The 17,692-nt window shown below is 41.8% G+C and overlaps 2 protein-coding genes across 3 annotated transcripts; one reads left to right on the forward strand and one right to left on the reverse strand.

The window, feature by feature from the left end:
- Positions 1–1,455: 1,455 nt before the first annotated feature.
- Positions 1,456–8,250, reverse strand: LOC147152840 (ras-related protein O-RAL-like). Of its 2 annotated transcripts, none has more exons than XM_086030629.1 (5): positions 8,221–8,250; positions 4,298–4,451; positions 4,012–4,220; positions 2,951–3,125; positions 1,456–1,951 (listed from the first exon to the last, which is right to left on the reverse strand). In XM_086030629.1, exons 2-5 carry the CDS (start codon positions 4,409–4,411, stop codon positions 1,844–1,846), a joined length of 606 nt encoding a protein of 201 aa, XP_085886755.1. In that variant the 5' UTR covers positions 4,412–4,451; positions 8,221–8,250; the 3' UTR covers positions 1,456–1,843. The 2 variants fall into 2 exon arrangements, with proteins under 2 accessions (XP_085886755.1, XP_085886669.1); XM_086030543.1 differs by lacking the exon at positions 8,221–8,250 and adding an exon at positions 7,902–8,212.
- A 1,094-nt stretch (positions 8,251–9,344) lies between these two features.
- LOC147152841 (inhibin beta B chain) lies at positions 9,345–15,022 on the forward strand. The gene is made up of 2 exons (XM_086042894.1): positions 9,345–10,090; positions 12,801–15,022. Exons 1-2 carry the CDS (start codon positions 9,685–9,687, stop codon positions 13,574–13,576), a joined length of 1,182 nt encoding a protein of 393 aa, XP_085899020.1. The 5' UTR covers positions 9,345–9,684; the 3' UTR covers positions 13,577–15,022.
- Positions 15,023–17,692: the final 2,670 nt, after the last annotated feature.

Raw genomic sequence — 17,692 nt, forward strand, 5'->3', positions numbered from 1 at the left:
ATTTGTTCTCCATCCAGCAGTAAACTTTGTACAATGCCGTGTTTCTTCCTCCCACCCTGTGTCGCCTCGATACAACATTCATGTTCTCCCGGAATGAAGTGTGTCTTTGTAAGTGTGTGTTTTTGTGCCATCGCTCACAATCTCTCCCTGTGCAGTTAAGGTCTCACACTGGAAATGACTGAAATGCACAGTCGCGAAAAAAAAAAAAAATCTGAGATAACCAACATTCTGCAATAGAAAAAATGCGGCCTCTGGTGCTATTATCGGGAAACAACGTTTTAAAGGGCAACATAAACTTGTACTGTTTTATATATACATTTATATATATGTATAAATATATATATATATATATATATATATATATATATATATATATATATATATATTAGTGCTGTCAAAAGATTAATCGCGATTAATTGTATTTTTCAACTACATTTTTTACGAAGCTTTGAACCATTATTTACTTGAGTAAAATCTAGGAATGAATGTGGAAAAATTTCAATTCAAACCTTTCTTTGATCCTTGAATACGATTCTTTTCCTGTAGAATACAACAGTTGAGCGATACACCAAAGTGTACAACAAATATGGTATTTGAATTTGGCTGTGTAAAGTGTGCAAATTATTTTGGATTCCTCCAATGAGCTGTCAGGTAACCTTTTTAAGTAAAACTACATAAAAGTCCATATTTGCGATTAATTGATATTATTTTCTTTTGACAGCACTAAATATATATAATATATATATTATATATATATATATTATATATATATTATTTTTTGTATTTTACTGAGCCACAAACAACATGGTGTGATTGTGTCCAGTCCTCGAGAAACCATTCAGCCTGAATTCTAAACACACACACACACACATCCATCTAAAAAAAAAAAAAAAAGACAGATTAATGTGATTCTGTTACCATTGGTAATATTTCACAACTTTCACTTTAGCTGTTTTACTACCTTTACTATGAATGTAATCTATTTCATGTTACCCTTTTTTTCCTTTAACCATGACACCCCTACCCAGTTCTATCAAAACCAAACAGACAGAACGGTCGTGCACCTTTTCAACCAGGGGAGGGGGTGGGGTGCCTTGCTCAAGGGTACCTCGACAGTCGCCATAAAGTAGAACGGCATCTCTCCGACGATTGGTTGCCAGTTTTACATTTTGTTCACCGAGGGATTTGAACCATAACCCTCTGGTTCCAGTCCTTGCAGATGAGCTACTTCAAACCACAAGTCGACTCTGGTGTGCTGGGGACTATTATGAATGTTTGTTTACAATACTAACCGGAAAGGGGGGAAATGAGTATGATGAGATGGATGACAGTTACGTACAGTATTTCCACTGCCTAATACGTTTCTTCAAATCAGTTGAGATTTACAACACCATCTAGTGGAAAAAGAAATGCATCACGGCTGAATGATGACATCAACTGCTTCAAAATACAAAACACAAGTGAAGTTCTTTTATTATCAAGTCATGTTTTTGCCATGTTATGTCTGTAGTGAACACAGATCGAGTCAGACGTGATCTTTGTAACGTTCAGAAGGGACATGCTGAAGCGTGGGGAGAATGTAAAGTTTGTTCAAAATCAAAAAGTGTGACATGAAACTGTGAGGAGAACAGAAGCAAGCAAAGGTCCACACACAGGCAAGTTGACACTTTGGACTGTTTCTGAGAATCACAACCGTGAGCTGTGTTCTGATAAAGAGCAGGCCACTCCAACTACTTCCCGTGACATGATTTCACGCTGAAGTGGTGTTCCTGATTAAGAAGGGTTGGCTAGGTGATTGTCAGTCATCTGCAGCATTTATCTTCACAGCGTGTTCTTTAGCGTGTTAAAGTATGTAGCAGCGTTTTTTCTTCTTCTTTCCACTTGGCCCATTTTTGTCCATGTTCTCGGCCATTTTCTTCATGCGTACCTCACGCATTAGGTCGAAGAACACCTGAGAGAAACCCAGGATTATTGGACAGCATGTTCTACATGAGCACTAGGTAAACATCAGTGCATGTGTGTATAGAGTTGCAAAGGAAAGGAGGATTTCCAGTAAATTTCCATGGCAAGTTAAAGTGGATGTAAACCCAAATATTTTTTTTGAAGAATATGTTCTATGCAGGCCCACTAGTTGAAACACAGCATTCGGATTAACTTTGTGTTTGTAGAATATGAGTTAAGCAACAAAATCCACCCATTTTTCACCATCTCTGGGGGCGGCCATTTTGTCACTTCTGTCGACTGAAAATGACGTTTACAGGCTAAAAACGGGTGGATTTTGCTGCTGAACTCATATTTCATAATAATCATATTGCCTAGTGGGCCTGCATAGAACATATCGCTGAAAAAAATATGTTTGGGTTGACCCCCACTTTAAGATAGCGAATTTTGGAAGTATAATAACCCCCACTCAATTAATTAATTAATAACTCTATTTTGGTCTAACTTTTGTTTATATTGGGTGTAATTCCACTTTCCACTAGATCAGGGGTGTCAAACTCATTTTTGTCGCAGGCCACATCATAGTTTTGGTGTAGCGCGGAGGGCCGTTACGACTGTGTACCCATATAAATGTATGACCGCCTTATATTAACACGTATGCACAGCAAATTGTTGGATGATTAGTTTTGAAATCACAAGCCAGTAAACAGTTTGTAGAACAATTTTTCAATTTATTTTAAAGGGGGAATTGGTAACAAATGCTTGCAATATCTCACATGTAGTATAAAAAGTGAAGTCAAATGTTAAGTCAACACAATGATCTCATGGGATGGATCTGGCCCCCGGGCCTTGAGCTTGACACCTGTGGTCTAAGGGTCACGGATTTATATATAATGGACTAACAATTGGCCCCTCACAGTTGAAGCCAGTGGGCAACCATCTTACATTGCCACTGTTACTGACAACTTGTTAATTTTTTTACCAGAAATACAGTGTGCTATGTGGGTACCTTATCCACGTTGGCTCTGGTCTTGGCTGAAGTCTCCACATACTGAACGCGCCACTCGTTGACTTTTTCCACCACCTCCTCAACATGAACTTTTCGCCGCTCCTCCAGGTCTGACTTATTCCCCACCAGCAGCATTGGAATGGTGTCCTCTTCCTTCACACGCAAAATCTGCTCCCTACAGAAACCAGCCATTGAACAAACTTGTTTGTGCTCAAACTAACAATGTGATCACACTCTGCACTTCAGCGCAAGTACAGACACTTATGTTAAAAAAATAAATAACAATCAGACGGGTAAAAGTAGAAATACTGATTCAACTCATGTAGCAAAGTACAGCCTCTGAAATGTGCAGTAGAAAAGTACAAAAGAAAAAAACATTTTTTTTTCTTTTTTTATACTGCCAATTATATACAATATCCATTTTGATAACTTAAACTTCACTGCACACAAAATATTTGTTCTCTTTTCTTAACTTGTATAATGTTCAGGCTGAGACAAAGAAAAAAATTGTTGCATGTCATTTTTTTAAAAACTTAACTTAGCCTGCATTCCATGGACCTTTATACTCTTATAAAATGTGCTCCCATAGCATTCCTAACTACCGGTATGTGAAATGACTCACAAAAAAAAAGGTAAAGTAGTTATTATAGTAAGTAAAAAGAAAAAAAAATCCCTTTCCCTGTATGCTGTAATAGAAGAACTGCCTGAGTTATTTTTAACTTAATGTCACAATATAATAAAAGACCAAAGTTGGGGATTTTACTAAAAATTGAGCATCCGTTATTCATCATCCATCTGCAGCGTGGGCACCCTTCCATTGTTCGCCATTCGCCTTTTTTCCGGGGGAAAAAAATAGTACCCCTCTATAGGCCGGTCCGCTTCTAATTTTAAACGACTGTCCGTTGGCGAGTTGGACTCAATTTGTTGCATCCAAATAGTTTGTGTGTACATTTGTGTGTTTGTGTCTTTCTCGACTAACTACCCACCCATCAAGCGTCAAATTAAACACCCGGGTCAATCTTTTGTTGTGCACAGTAATTTGGCTGAAAAGCTGATCGCACCTTAACTCTGTCGTGGCCACGAAGGACTCGTATTCTGTGATGGAGAAGACAAGCAGGAATCCTTCGCCGCTGCGGAAGTAGTTGTCTCTGATTGCGGCGTAGTCCTCCTGCCCCGCCGTGTCCAGAATGTCGATCTGAACGTCCTCCCCGTCTAGGACCACCTTCTTCCTGTAGCTGTCGGCCTTGGTGGGCTCATAATCTTCCACAAACTGCAAGCACAGAACCCATGGAGCGCGACGGAAAACAAAAGCGAGGCTGCTGGGAAACGGGAGTGGTGTGATCTCACCTCGTCGTACATGAACTGCAGCGTGAGGGCGGATTTTCCAACGCCGCCGCTGCCCACCATGATAACCTTGTGAAGCGCCAGAGATGTCTGGTTCTTGTTTTTGCTCGAGGCCATGATGCCTCGCAGCGACACCAGCACTAACCAGTACAGGGAACTGTTGATCAACAATATTGAGTCGAGTTCAAATTTCAGGATCAACCTACGATGCACTGCAACCTTTAAAGGAACACTTAAATTGACCAACTGTAAACTTTTCAATGCAATGTCCGATTGTTGAATGTTTCAATACTTTTGGCACAATTTGCCAGGAACTGAACAGCAAAATACACAACATGCCTTTGAGCCTTGTAAATTTCTTTGATGTCCACTTCAATGACTTTCTGTGACTCTTCCAGTCTTAATTTGTGTTAGGAATTAATGAGAATAATTCTACCTTGGAAGGGGTGGCAGGGTTCTACATTAAGCCTTTTTTGGTGGCGGCCCTCATGGGCCACCTTGAGCCATGTTGTGGTGGCCTTGCCAGAACCGACACTGGACCTATATATTCATGATATAATAAGTTTAAATCATTATTTTGTATTTAGCATCTCTGTACGGTACTATTTAAGCCTTTAACGGGACGGTGGGGCCGGGATGGCCATGTTTTCACTAACAAGTTCATTTTATATATTTTTTGATCAGGAAAATGAAAAGAGTTGCCATTTTCTATTTTATCCATTCATTTTGGAGGAATTAGGAAATAAGTAACTCCATGAATAAAGCCCCTTGATAATGAGCACAATGGCCGCGCCCCCTACCGTTCTATCCTTGTTCGGCCGGAGTCACGCGAGGAACCGATTCCAAACTCTCCATTGGAAATCATTGTACTTTTATTGCTTACAACGTCCAAAAACGGCCATCAATTGGCACCAAAATTTATGTGGACATCTCTACTAATGCCCACTTCAACATATCAAAAGGACTAACCTCTCCGTGGCTGATTTATATGAGAATGAGGAAATGTGGAAGTCAGCAGAGCTACGTAGATTTAGGCTGGAACGAGCGCACACTGCTTCTTTGCTTAAAAAAAAAAAAAAAAAAATGCTTCTTGGTTAGAACGGGCGAGGCATTAAACACCAGTCAGGATATTTACAGAGACTGAAGTGGGAATGAGTAGAGGTACACATTTATTTGGATGAGGAATGGACCCAGTTTTTCGACTTAGAACGCACTGACCAATTTGGAAGGTGACAGCCTAAATGGCACGTTCCAATGCGGCCACACTCGTCTGTGCAGTCAGCCTCGCCGAACCTTTTTGTTCGCTGTTCGATGAGGGCTTTCGGCACTCTCACGCCGCTTCACTCAGGCAGGTCGCGGCTGCACGCAAGCAAGCAGAGACACCGCGCGCGACTGCTTGCGAGGCGACATGAAGACACAGGCTCATCTTCACCTCGTTGGGCGGACAGTAAGGAGCTAATGTTGTTGTGCTAACGCCTTTTGTTTTAACGACTTGAAGCCAGTTGTTGCTATTAGCCGTTATGTTATCCTACCTTTAGGGAAATCCGGGGGCTCCAATCTGCCTGCTGCTGCAAGCCGGCATCTCTCTCCCTCCAGAGACACGAGTTTAGCGACGCTAAATGTCCGAAATATAACCAGTCGGAGTTCGTGTGCGCATTCATGCTCTTGTCCGCTTCAGCTTGTGAAAGTGGAGGAGCAATCGCCACGGTATTTTTGATTTTGTGGAGGTGATCATGATGAGATCACGTTTTGTCAATAAATCCAAACTATTGGGCAGAACACTTTTATACTTTCACAGGTTGAAGTGGACAATAGAAGTAATGTGCATTTGCATTTTGGTGGCGATCGGTCACCGTTTTAGACAACAGAACTGACAAAGCAAGCAATATTACCAAGCATGCCTTCCTCGCGTAACGTAGACCGCTGAGACCGAAAACATAACATAAGCCACGGCCACGGCCTTTTTGGGGTGGGGAAATTTGTCGTAAACCTAATCACAAAAAAAGACCTTAAATCACTACAGAGTCTTTTGAAGTGGGCATTTTAGTACTAATGTCATTTTAAATACAAACATATTATATAAGCTCACCTAAGTGTCCCTTTAAGGAAATATTACTCCTGTGTAGTTACTTTGTTTTGGCATGTTATGTTTTTTTTTCCACAGTATAAGATCTAACTTAATATTTAACATTTGACATTTTTGGGGGCTTTATATCTTTCTTATGGAAGGATTTAACCTGCCATGCAAAAAACGTGCGCAGCAAGGAAAAAAGAGCAATAACAAGGCGCTAGTGAAAGTTTGGTCGGAATCGCCAACGGAAGCCCATTTAAAATTAGAGGCGGACCGGCCTACTGACGTATACTATTTCTTCCCAGCCGGAAAAAAAGGCGAATGACGGACGACGGAAGGGTACCCTCGCTGCTGACGGATGATGAATGACGGACGCTCAATTTGTAGTAAAATGCCCAGCTCTGGTTAAAACTCTGGCAGTGTTTACAAAAGGCAGACCACTGATTGTGTGCATATGATTTTTTTTTAAATTTTCGGGAATGCATCACGTTTTTTTCTCATCTGTTCATTAATTGCTACAACATGTGAACCACTTCTCGAAAAAGCGAGGCTTCATACGTCAACAGTGACATAATTTGCCCATAATGAATCACACGTCAATGTGCGCTTCATAAAAATGACTTCCTGGACTTCTTAACACACACGCTCGGCACAATTTGGCACATCACTGGTAAGTGATTTGACCCCAAAAGGTTAAAGTGGGAAGTCAACCAAAAATGTATTTTTACAATTATATGTTAAATGTGCGTTCAGTAATCTAAACACAGCATTCTGATCAATATTGCATTTGTGGGATATGAGTAAAGCATCAAAATCCACCCGTTTTTATCCATCTCAGTCGGGGTGGCCATTTTGCCACTTTCTGTCAAGTGAAAATGACATCACAGTTGCTCAGGGCTCAGGAAACGACCAATCACGGCTCACCTGTTTTCTAAAGCTGAAAACAGGGGGGAAATAGCAATTACATTATTTTTCAAAATCGTTCAGCCCTACGCTGATAAGTAATGAATACAAGGTAATATTTGTGCAATTTGTGCAAATTAGGAAGTATAATTTTATTGACAGCAATATATAATCATAAAATAATTAAATTTGAATACAGTCAGTCTACAATCTACAGATTATGAAACTACACGAAAGCAGAAATCAAGTGGAGATAAGTGTCAGCCAGGCAAAATAAATGAATGAAAATAAAAATGGGTGCGTTGCTGGATTTACTCAAACAGGAACAATAACTTAAAAGTTTGTGAGTAAACTGACAGCCAAATCAACGAGTTTCGACAAGCTTCCAAATAGCTGTCCCAGGTTCCCGCCCCCAAAGCAAATTCCGACCCTTGATTGGATTTAAGCCTCTCTGGGACCGCCCTTGAGGCACACGATTGGCTGATGTCAGTGACGCTCATGTGACACGCTGGTCCCGACAGCACTTTCTCTCCCTGAGGGGGAACTATTAAGCTCAAACGACGTTAAGGCGTCTCCATAAAATTAGGAAAGATCAGCGAACTGCAACTGTCAAGAAATGGTCAGCAAACTCACCTGCTAGTACTTGTTTCACTTGTTTGCAAAGTTACCCCCCATACAGCGTCGCGATAGAAACTCAAGTTGGACTAGCAGCAGACTTTTTTTGTGCCCCACCTTGTGTTGTGGCCGAAGCAGCCAAAGAAATAAGAGCGACAGAGGACTAACTCTGACATCTCAAAATGTGACCACGAAGGCGTAGACTGTTGACTGTTATTTGATCAACATGCCGCACATTTCAAGCCTTCAAACTTTATTACTAAGAATTTTACACACAAATACTCATGTTTAAAAGAAATGCGGTTTTCGCGTGCATCGCTTACTTCATCCTACACACCTGAGAAAAGGGCACAGAGTGACACATCGTCTTGTCTTGGAAAAGGGCAGACATTTTGATAGGATATGACGTCAAAAGGCATCCTGAAATGTATTTCGTTCAAGATTGTTCTCTTTTTTTCCTGTTTGGACAATTTCATTTTCGCACTTTATCATGGAAAAACGCACATTGACGTAGTAGTTGAATTACTATCAATAAACATTCGTCTGATTGGTTTTAAGGCACTAAACACTCGATGATTTGCATGCTATGTTTAATAATGAGAAATAATACTATGGGTACCAATAGTTTAATGATTCGGTGATGAGGTTGAAACGCATTCTAACCAAATGAAAATAAATTGGTAATATGAGGTGGTAATTCCTTTCGTTGCAGTTTTACCGATTCAAAGAAAGATGGCAGTGTTGCGCCACTTCAGGTCCGTTCCCTGTAGTTTTAGTGGGTCAAGAAGGCAGAAGGCAGTTTCACCACTGTTCACTTCAGCCGAATCAATCAGCCACCATTTGATTTCACTTCACCAACTTCACTCTCAACTTTGTCAAAAACTGTTTTATTGATTTATATTATAGGGTTAGGAAAAAGAGCTCCCAAAACCCCACTCCCATAGTCATGTCAAGTAAAAAAAAAAGTGTAAAGTATTGCTCTTGTGAGCTGCTGAGCTGCTTTGAGTTTTAACTAACAAATGTTATGCGATCTAAAACTGGAAACACACGAGTTTGATTTGCATTTGAGCAAAGTAGCTCAGTGTTTCACATTTTAAGTGTCTGAGAGAGAATCATGATTTGAAATCCTCTGGAAGCATAATTGTAGATAGATAAGTGCGATAAATTGCACAAAAGGAATAAGCTAAAGTTGTGCATCACAATTGTATGTCAGATGAATGACTTTTTTTTATAACGTTATTGTTCCACCTTTGACAAGCAGAAAAAAAGAATTGCGAAGAACTTGTGCACCAGGTCTTGTTTCACATTAAATGAAAAAAAAGCAACAATAAATCGAAGTGAAACGTGAAGAATCATTGAGAATTTCTCCTGGACTCCACCTACCCCATCACTAGCCCCTCCCACCCGTTTCTAGAAGGACTTGCTGTGGTGCGTGGTGGGTCCCAGATGCCAGAATGGACTCATTCGCTGGCACACCTCTCCCTCCAATTCCTCCTCCACTTCGTCCTCATCCTCCTTTTCCTCGGCCTCAGAGCAGCAGCCGTTGTGGGGAACTTATGAAGAAATGGCTCGATCTTTCAAATGGATTCACATTTTGTGGAATATGTTAAAGTGTTCGGGTTAGGTTTCCCCGACTGATGAAGCGTGACGCGTCCTTTTTCCCTGCAGCTGTACGAGCAGAAGAGTGGCCAAGTGTTGGCGTGATGTAACAGAGTGTTCCCCGGACTTCACTTTGGACTTGACTTGAAGTGCATGTGACCAAAGCGGGAACAAAGTTCTTCTATTCATTCTCAAACAGAAAATGACTTGTTGGCTGCTCCGATTGGCTGTGCTCTCAACTTGCGTCCTCTGCATCCTCTGCACTGCTGCGCCCAGTACCACGACCGAGGGGGAGGCGCACGCTCGGTCCCGGGATAGCTGCGCGTCTTGCGGCGTCGCTCAGCGGGAGGAGGCCCCCGAATCCGGCCGGCTGAACGCGGACTTGCTCGAGGCGGTCAAGAGGCACATCCTGAGCAGACTGCAGATGAGGAAGCGGCCCAACATCACGCATCCGGTGCCGAAGGCCGCCATGGTGACGGCGCTGCGGAAGCTCCACGCCGGGAAGCTGCGGGAGGACGGCAGGGTGGAGATCCCCAACTTGGACGGGCACCCGATGAACAATGACGTCCTGGAGGAGAGCTCGGAGATCATCAGCTTTGCAGAAAAAGGTGCGTCGTCTATCGGTTCTCAAAGTTTTTGACACCACGTACCAAATAAAAACACTGTCCAAGTACCAACATCTGACCAAGTCACATGGGTCGAAGTGTTCATCAAAACCAAGAAAACTGACATATATTTTAAAATTACAATAGTTTACCACATGCAAATCATGTGTAACCAATGTTCATGTTCATGATCCAATTAAAAACGTTTTCCTAGTGTACGCACTTTTGGACCATTAACATTGCACTAAGGTATGGTAAAATAAAACGAGACAAATGTGGTGAACAACTGATATAATATTTAAAAGTTATATTAATTTACCACATTGAAAATCATACGCAACCAATATACATGATCAAATCAAACTTTTTTTGCCAGTGTATGCAGCGTTTGACCATTAACAACGCACTTAGATAAAAAAAAATACACTCAATGGTTCAATTAAAATATAATGCAGTTAAAAGTTACATAAAATGTACTTCAATAAAAGTTTAAACTTCAAACAAAAAGTTGTTGAAGAGAAAATGCACAGTACAGAAAAGTTAAATACGACTAAACTGAATTTAGGCAATGTTTAAGGGAGCCCGTTCACCACTGTTACCGGGTACCACAATTTGAGAGACTCTGCTTGTCTGCAGTATCTATACACGTGTAACAAAAAGCTTCATTTGTGTCCTATTTGTCTCATGAGAACATTTTCTACATTGTAAATTAAAACACAATTTGTGTTTTTTGGGGGGGATAAAACAGTTATTTAAGTTGAAACAATTTTAAAATTGAAATAATTGACATTTATGGCAACAATGTTCGTTAACACAAAAAAAGCTATTTGTTTACTCCAACACTATTTGCTGAGTTGTTTTTATGTCTATGTTGAAGTTGCGGGTACAATACAAGGGACAAAAGGTCTGTAAACTCACATCAAATTTCTTTGATGTGAAGTGCGGGAAAGCCAATTTTCACAACAGCAAAACTGAAAATATTTAGTTGAATTGCCAAACTTAAAATTTTAAGTTTGTTGCCTTGCAAATTTTAGTTCATCCTACATTTGTTAACAGAATATGCATGGCTCTAAAAATATTACTACTACTACTACTACTACTACTAATAATAATAATATGAATGTGAATGGCTATTAGCGTTTTTTTGGGGGGTGGGGGGTTACACCTGTTGCTGACAGCACCTTGTGTTGTGTTGATGTGCTGCAGAAAAAATTGGACACCTGTAAGTCGCCACATTCCCGAAAAAGAAACGTGAGCCGCGATGTCTACTTTGACAGCTTTTAGTTTCCGATGATTCTGTCAACAATGGTCGCAGCCAACTGGCTGCATTAGCGCCTTGAGAGGCTTCCAGCTGACTGCAACAGTTGAGTCAGAGTGGACCGAGACAGTAACTGACCGACGGTCAGTGTGTGCAAACGCATCTTGAGAAACGTCCGATGGCCACATCACCCGAACGAAGCACTTGCATCTGGCATTTGCGTGCACGTTGGCATGAAGATGTGCATCCAAGTGTGAAGCTTGAAGTTTATCTCGAGTTATCAGTGTCAGTCTCAATTGGCTCCGCTCAGAGTTCACAAAGTTCACTCTTGAATAATTGCCCTAATCTTCTTCACCTGACAACTGTCAATCAGCATGTATACTGTACCTGTGCTGTACATGTGTTGACTCTGGCCTGGGCCCACAGCTGATGAGACTATTTACTTATTTTGGTCTCTGGCCAGATGGTAGTTGTGGTGTCCCTCAGAGAGCTGTTCCGAAAACCATACAAATGTATAATCACCTCAATATACACAACTGGCCCCGCTTTTGATTGTTTTTGTACGCTTTATATTTTTTAATTACAATTTAAAATCAAGTCATGTAGTAAGTGGCAAGCAAATATTGAATTATACAAGTACTAAATTGTCCAAGTAATGTTTACAGAAGGGAATAGGTGATGATAGGTGATGTTTGTAAAATTGGTTTAAGGGAAGAAAAAAAAAACTCTATACATTTCTATACATATTTTCTGCCCAAATGTCATGCATTTGCTTTAGTGGGCCACTTAAGGAGGTAATCAACCCAAACATATTTTTTTTGTCAAGAATATGTTCTCAGTGGGCCCACTAGTTGAAAAACAGCATTCTGATTAATATTGCGTTTGTGGAATATGAGTAAAGCAGCAAAATCCACCCGTTTTCAGTCATGTCAGGGGGCGGCCATTTTGTCACTTCCGTTGCCTGAAAATGACATCACAACTGCTCAGTTGGGAGTAGCTGACCTGTTTTCCGAAGCTGAGCGGTGATTGGTCGTTACCTGAGCCCTGAGCAACTTCAATGTCATTTTCAGTTGACAGAAGTGACAAAATGGCCGCCCCCAGAGATGGCTAAAAACGAGCAGATTAACTCTTATTCCACAAACGTAATATTAATCAGAATGCCTTGTTTCAACTAGTGGGCTTGCATAGAACATATTCTTGAAAAAAATATGTTTGGGTTGACTTCCTCTTTGAGAAAAGGAGAGAAAAATTTCCTGATCCCCAGGCCTGGAATTTCACACCCAGGAGTCAAAAATTGCTCATATTGTCATTGTCCACTGCGAGGATCAGTCTGAGACCAAATCAGCTGCTGCAACATGGAAGAAAAGACACGACTTGACTGCAAGAGAATTCTGAGCTCAGTGTGTTTTCGGAACTTCCCCTTTTATCACTCCTCTGTTGTGCTGCTGTTTCCAGATGACCTGGTGACGTCCAAGTCCAGTTTGTTCTTCCTGATCTCCAGCGAGGGCAACCAGAACCTGGATGTGACGCAGGCCACCCTCTGGCTCTACTTCAAGTTGCTGCCTCCGCCCGTCGAGGCGCGCTCTCGGCGGAAGGTGACGGTGAAGGTGTACTACCAGGAACCGGGCCTGAGCAGCAAGTGGAACCTGGTGGAGAAGTGCGTGGAGCTGAAACGCAGTGGGTGGCACACCTTCACGCTGACCCACGCCGTGCGCTTGGTGTTTGAGCAGGGTGAGCGGCGGCAGAACCTGGACGTGCGCTGCGACGGATGCGAGGCGCTGGGCGTAGCGCCCGTCCTCTTCAACCGCAACGACGAGTCGCATCGGCCTTTTCTGGTGGTGCAGGCCCGGCAGGTGGACGCCAAGCATCGGATTCGGAAGCGAGGACTGGAATGCGACGGCAGCGCCAGTCTGTGCTGCCGCCAGCAGTTCTACATTGACTTCCGACTCATAGGCTGGAACGACTGGATCATCGCGCCGTCCGGCTACTTCGGGAACTACTGTGAAGGGAAGTGTCCCGCTTACATGGCAGGAGTCCCAGGCTCGGCGTCGTCCTTCCACACGGCGGTGGTGAACCAGTACCGCATGCGGGGGATGAGCCCGGGCTCCATGAACTCCTGTTGTATCCCGACCAGGCTGAGCACCATGTCCATGCTCTACTTTGATGACGAGTACAACATTGTGAAACGAGACGTTCCCAACATGATTGTGGAGGAGTGCGGCTGCGCTTGAGCTCGTCTCGGTGCCGCCGTGTCCTCACACAGTCAGAAACAGGCCGACCATGTGGCGAAGTGCACCCTCTCACGTGCACTTGCGTATAAGCTTGTACATATATTTATGTTTGTTGATGCACAGTGGTACCTTGACTTATGAGTGCCCCAATTATACAAAATGAAAACACTCGCAAGGAGCACGCAGTGGCGGTTTTTGAATAATTTTACGGGCAGTTCTCACCCTATTGTCGGAATTGTCTCACTGTAATTATTTATTCATGGTATTTATCAATTTTGTTAATTAAATGTCTTAATTTAATGCCACTCTACGCCGTCACAGTATGTCAAGTCAGCATGCGATGCACTCCTGGCAATGACGCAATGTAACACAAACCTTACTAAGGCATCACTTAGTATTCTCTCGGTGGCAGGGGCCACACGCCGGGCCAGGCACAGAGGCATAGGCCCCTCCCCCTCATAACCACCACTTGTGGGATTCCTATAATATATATATTAGGGACCTCAATTAGTCAATTATACCACTGGACTGGTGACAGAGCTTGTGATGTCACTCACAAGGCCACGCCCCTTCAATGCACACACAAATACTACAGTATGTGTGCGTGTGACTTTTGGCGTAATTCACGCAATCGCTATTTCTTAACATTCTCTTTGATTATGTTTTATATATAAATTTTACAATGCAGTCCAATTTTTTTGGAAAGTGGTGATTTTCAGAAGTCAAGGTACCACTGTATTTGCATGGTTGTGTGCTGGGAGTTGACCTCTGTGACCTCACAGCCAATTTTTCAAATCACCGGCTCAGCTCCTCACACAGTAAGAGCACTTGCAGATTGAAATGCCTCCAGTGAGCATTAGGTGGCGCCTCACCGGTCAAAGACACAAGTGCCATACAAGCTATGCAACATTTTGAGCACACAGCAGACAAGCTGGCCGCCAGCGACAAACTATCAGTTTCGGCAATACTTGAAACGTACGCATGGTGAATAGTTACATTGCTTTAAGGCTCTCTAGCTTGCTTGACATGCTCTCCGGACCACAACGTTCCCATGTCGTTCAGCGGCTTACCTGAATGCAGCATCATCACGCCTCTCTGGCCCCTCCTGCGAACCCCTCCTATCCACTCTCATTACAATATTTGCACTGAGGAGCTGTGAAGCTGCCAACACAGGACATCAAATTTTAAAAAGTTATTTTTCTAAAACTGCACTCAAGGAACCAAAGAGGTACTGTTTTTGAGTGTTGTCATAAGAGGCCTAAAAACTGTCATGTGAATCATCATCTTCACCTCTGCCTAGAAGATGTCTTGTTTTTTAAATACACTTTTTACTAGCTCAATTTGTTTCTTAGACTCATTTAGAAAGATGCACATTTGGTCCGTGTACAGTAACATTTCAATGTTTTCTTCATGGTGACTGTTGAAAAATAAATTTCTTATTACCGAGTTGTTTGAGCTTCTTGGGTCATGTGACATTGACATGCTCTTACAAAAAGCCTGGCTGGAATGTTGGGAAGGTCTGGGGTTTTCCAGCTGCCGTCAGAAGAGCCTCAGGCGTCAATGTCGGTGAACTGATTGATCACGTTTGTGTCGAAGCCAATCAGCTGCTGCTGTGTTGGCCAGCAAATGCTGTAATAACATCCTAAATCAGATGATGTCACTCGTCCAAACTCAGATTAGACCACTACGCTGTAAAACTACAACTTGTATTTTTAGGGGGCTAAAACAGTAACAACAAACAAACAAAGCAATCAAGTTGTTTGCTCCATAGATGAGTTCTTTTTGCTCATATCTTTAAGTTGGGGGACAATACAAGGGACAAAGAATTCTGTCAACTCTTATTTTTTTAATTGAAAATGCGTGTAAGCCAATTTTGACATTAGCAAAATTTCAAACATTTTGTTGACTTGCCGAACTTGAATTGTTATTGAAGTTTGTTGATTCGAAATTTTGAGTTCATACAACCATTTTCTTTTTTTTTTTAGAACGTAAACAAACCCTTATCATTAGACTAAGCCAGAGCAGAGCCTTTGAGAAAATAGCGGAAATGGCTTGAATGTTGATTTTTGTCTTCCTCTCTAGCACCTTTGAATGTGTGAAGTCAGTGAAGAAGAAGATGTTACGTGAGGAAAGTGGCGTGGAAGTGAACATGGGCTGTAATTTACATTTCAGCTGGTAGGTACGTTGATTCAACAAGAGACGTGGTGGAAATTCAGGCATAGCTAACATGATCATTTGATCATTAAGGCACTGGCTAATTAATTGACTTTTATGTCGCTCAGATTAAAAACAGAGGTGCTCTTTTGATGCTGAAATGGATAGTGCACTGCAATCTATCAGCAGGCTAACTATTATATTTTGCTAAATTACTCACACAACACTAGCAAACATTTTCTACATCAAAGTATCTGAACATATTTCATGCTCAGCACATGTATAACATTTCCAGTCTTCAGCAACAAAGGGTTTGAACAATCGAAAAATAACCACATATTGCCTTTTCTTTTTTTTTTTGCAGTGCATAAAAAGTATCATTCAAGCGGGGCACAAAACTGCTAAACAGAAGGCCAAAATTGAATGCAAGAACAAATTTTGTGCATTTTTCTTTTTTTTGGTGTAGTTTAGGGCAGTATAAGACTCGGTGCAGACTAAGCGATGTCTGCCATTTGGTGGTAAATGGTGATATTAGACTCTACAACTGTAAAGTGGACTCCCAGCTAATATCAGGGGAGGGACCAAGCCAGCCTGCGAATAGTGAAAATTTATATACAATTGATGGCCATTGAAATGCATTGGAATTTTTATTTTTTTTTTGTAAAAAAATTATTCCCAAAAACCTGCAATTTCAAATGTATTATTTATTTTTAAAAATAATCAAGGGGCCACTGAAAGTGAGGGCATGCAGCCCATCTCTATTCTAGTCTACCAAAGATGAAATAAAAAGTCTTCCACCTGCTTACAAAATTTGGTACCCAGCGCCGTGCCCTGCCATTAGACAAATCTGTCAACTCCAAAAAATCAAACAACAACAAATGTGTAACACTCAGGTACTGTGTTGCACAAAAATGTTGTTAAACCAATATTATATCATCCCAGCATGAATTTAGACTGTTGTAGCTTGTTAAAACCCATTTCAAGGCAAGCTGAGCAAAACACCCTTATGCCTTGCCTGAACATGGTACAAAGTATAACCTGGTCACCTTTGCTATAGAAGCTCTGGTTTCACCCATTAGTGGTTTGCTAGTTGGACAAAGGGACTCAGAACAGTCGTCATCCAATCGCAGCAGGATTGTGCAGGCACAAACAGCAGGTCATGGCAAGGCGTGAAACGTTCCAAGCGTAAGCCACCATCAGAGCAGGACACGTGTGCATTTTGAAGCAGATTCCACACAGACAAAACTAGGATGGAACGGGACTACTATTTCATGCGGACTGAGGATGTTCTGCTTCAGAGCAATCGGGTCTCCTCGGTAAGCTTAAAATATTTGCAGGTGTCAAGTGTGTCAAGAAGGAGCACTCACGCTTTGGATGGAATGCGCCACAGGCTCAGCAGACAACACATTCAAGTAAAAACAACACATTATGGCTTTGAGCATTTCTATATGGTGGTATTAATCAAGTCTACCTTCATGAAAATGGCTATTTACATAAAATATCAGTAAATGGCTAAAACAGTCGATTCTGGCCTTCATCTTTTTTCCTTTCTTATCGTCTGTACAAGACTAAACCCCAGACAACTCTCGTGGATGTTTAGTCAGAACATACAGTGGCTACTGAAGGTCAAACCACACCAGTTACAACACCATTTTTTTCTGCTATTAAAGAAAAAAAAAAAACTGACTTCAGGCAAAAGGTTGACTAGCCGTCAGCCAATCAGGTCACATATAGGGAGAGACAACACAGACTCTGTTGTGCTCACATTGACCTTCAGTCAAAACATTTTCTTTGAACATGTTCAAGAAGTTGGTTGCGCACACTCACACACACACACTCACGCACACACACGCATACCCGCACTAGCTAAAACTATTGATGCAGCTTTGGTCTTTAATGACAACTCAACTAACTTTATAGAGAACTTTAAAAACAACCACAGCTGCATACGAAGTGCTGTAC

This window comes from Filicampus tigris, chromosome 1, assembly GCF_054856515.1.
Source record: "Filicampus tigris isolate MCC_2025a chromosome 1, RoL_Ftig_1.0, whole genome shotgun sequence".
Lineage (NCBI taxonomy): Eukaryota > Metazoa > Chordata > Actinopteri > Syngnathiformes > Syngnathidae > Filicampus > Filicampus tigris.

Excerpts from the sequence above, each read along its gene's own strand:
- LOC147152840 (XM_086030629.1), bottom strand. The coding sequence starts at position 4,411 with ATGGCCTCGAGCAAAAACAAGAACCAGACATCTCTGGCGCTTCACAAG. Across the intron at positions 4,221-4,297 it reads TGCAGTTCATGTACGACGAG|TTTGTGGAAGATTATGAGCC; the intron begins GTGAGATCACAC and ends CTGTGCTTGCAG. Across the intron at positions 1,952-2,950 it reads CCAGAGCCAACGTGGATAAG|GTGTTCTTCGACCTAATGCG; the intron begins GTACCCACATAG and ends GGTTTCTCTCAG.
- LOC147152841 (XM_086042894.1), top strand. The coding sequence starts at position 9,685 with ATGACTTGTTGGCTGCTCCGATTGGCTGTGCTCTCAACTTGCGTCCTC. Across the intron at positions 10,091-12,800 it reads CATCAGCTTTGCAGAAAAAG|ATGACCTGGTGACGTCCAAG; the intron begins GTGCGTCGTCTA and ends TGCTGTTTCCAG.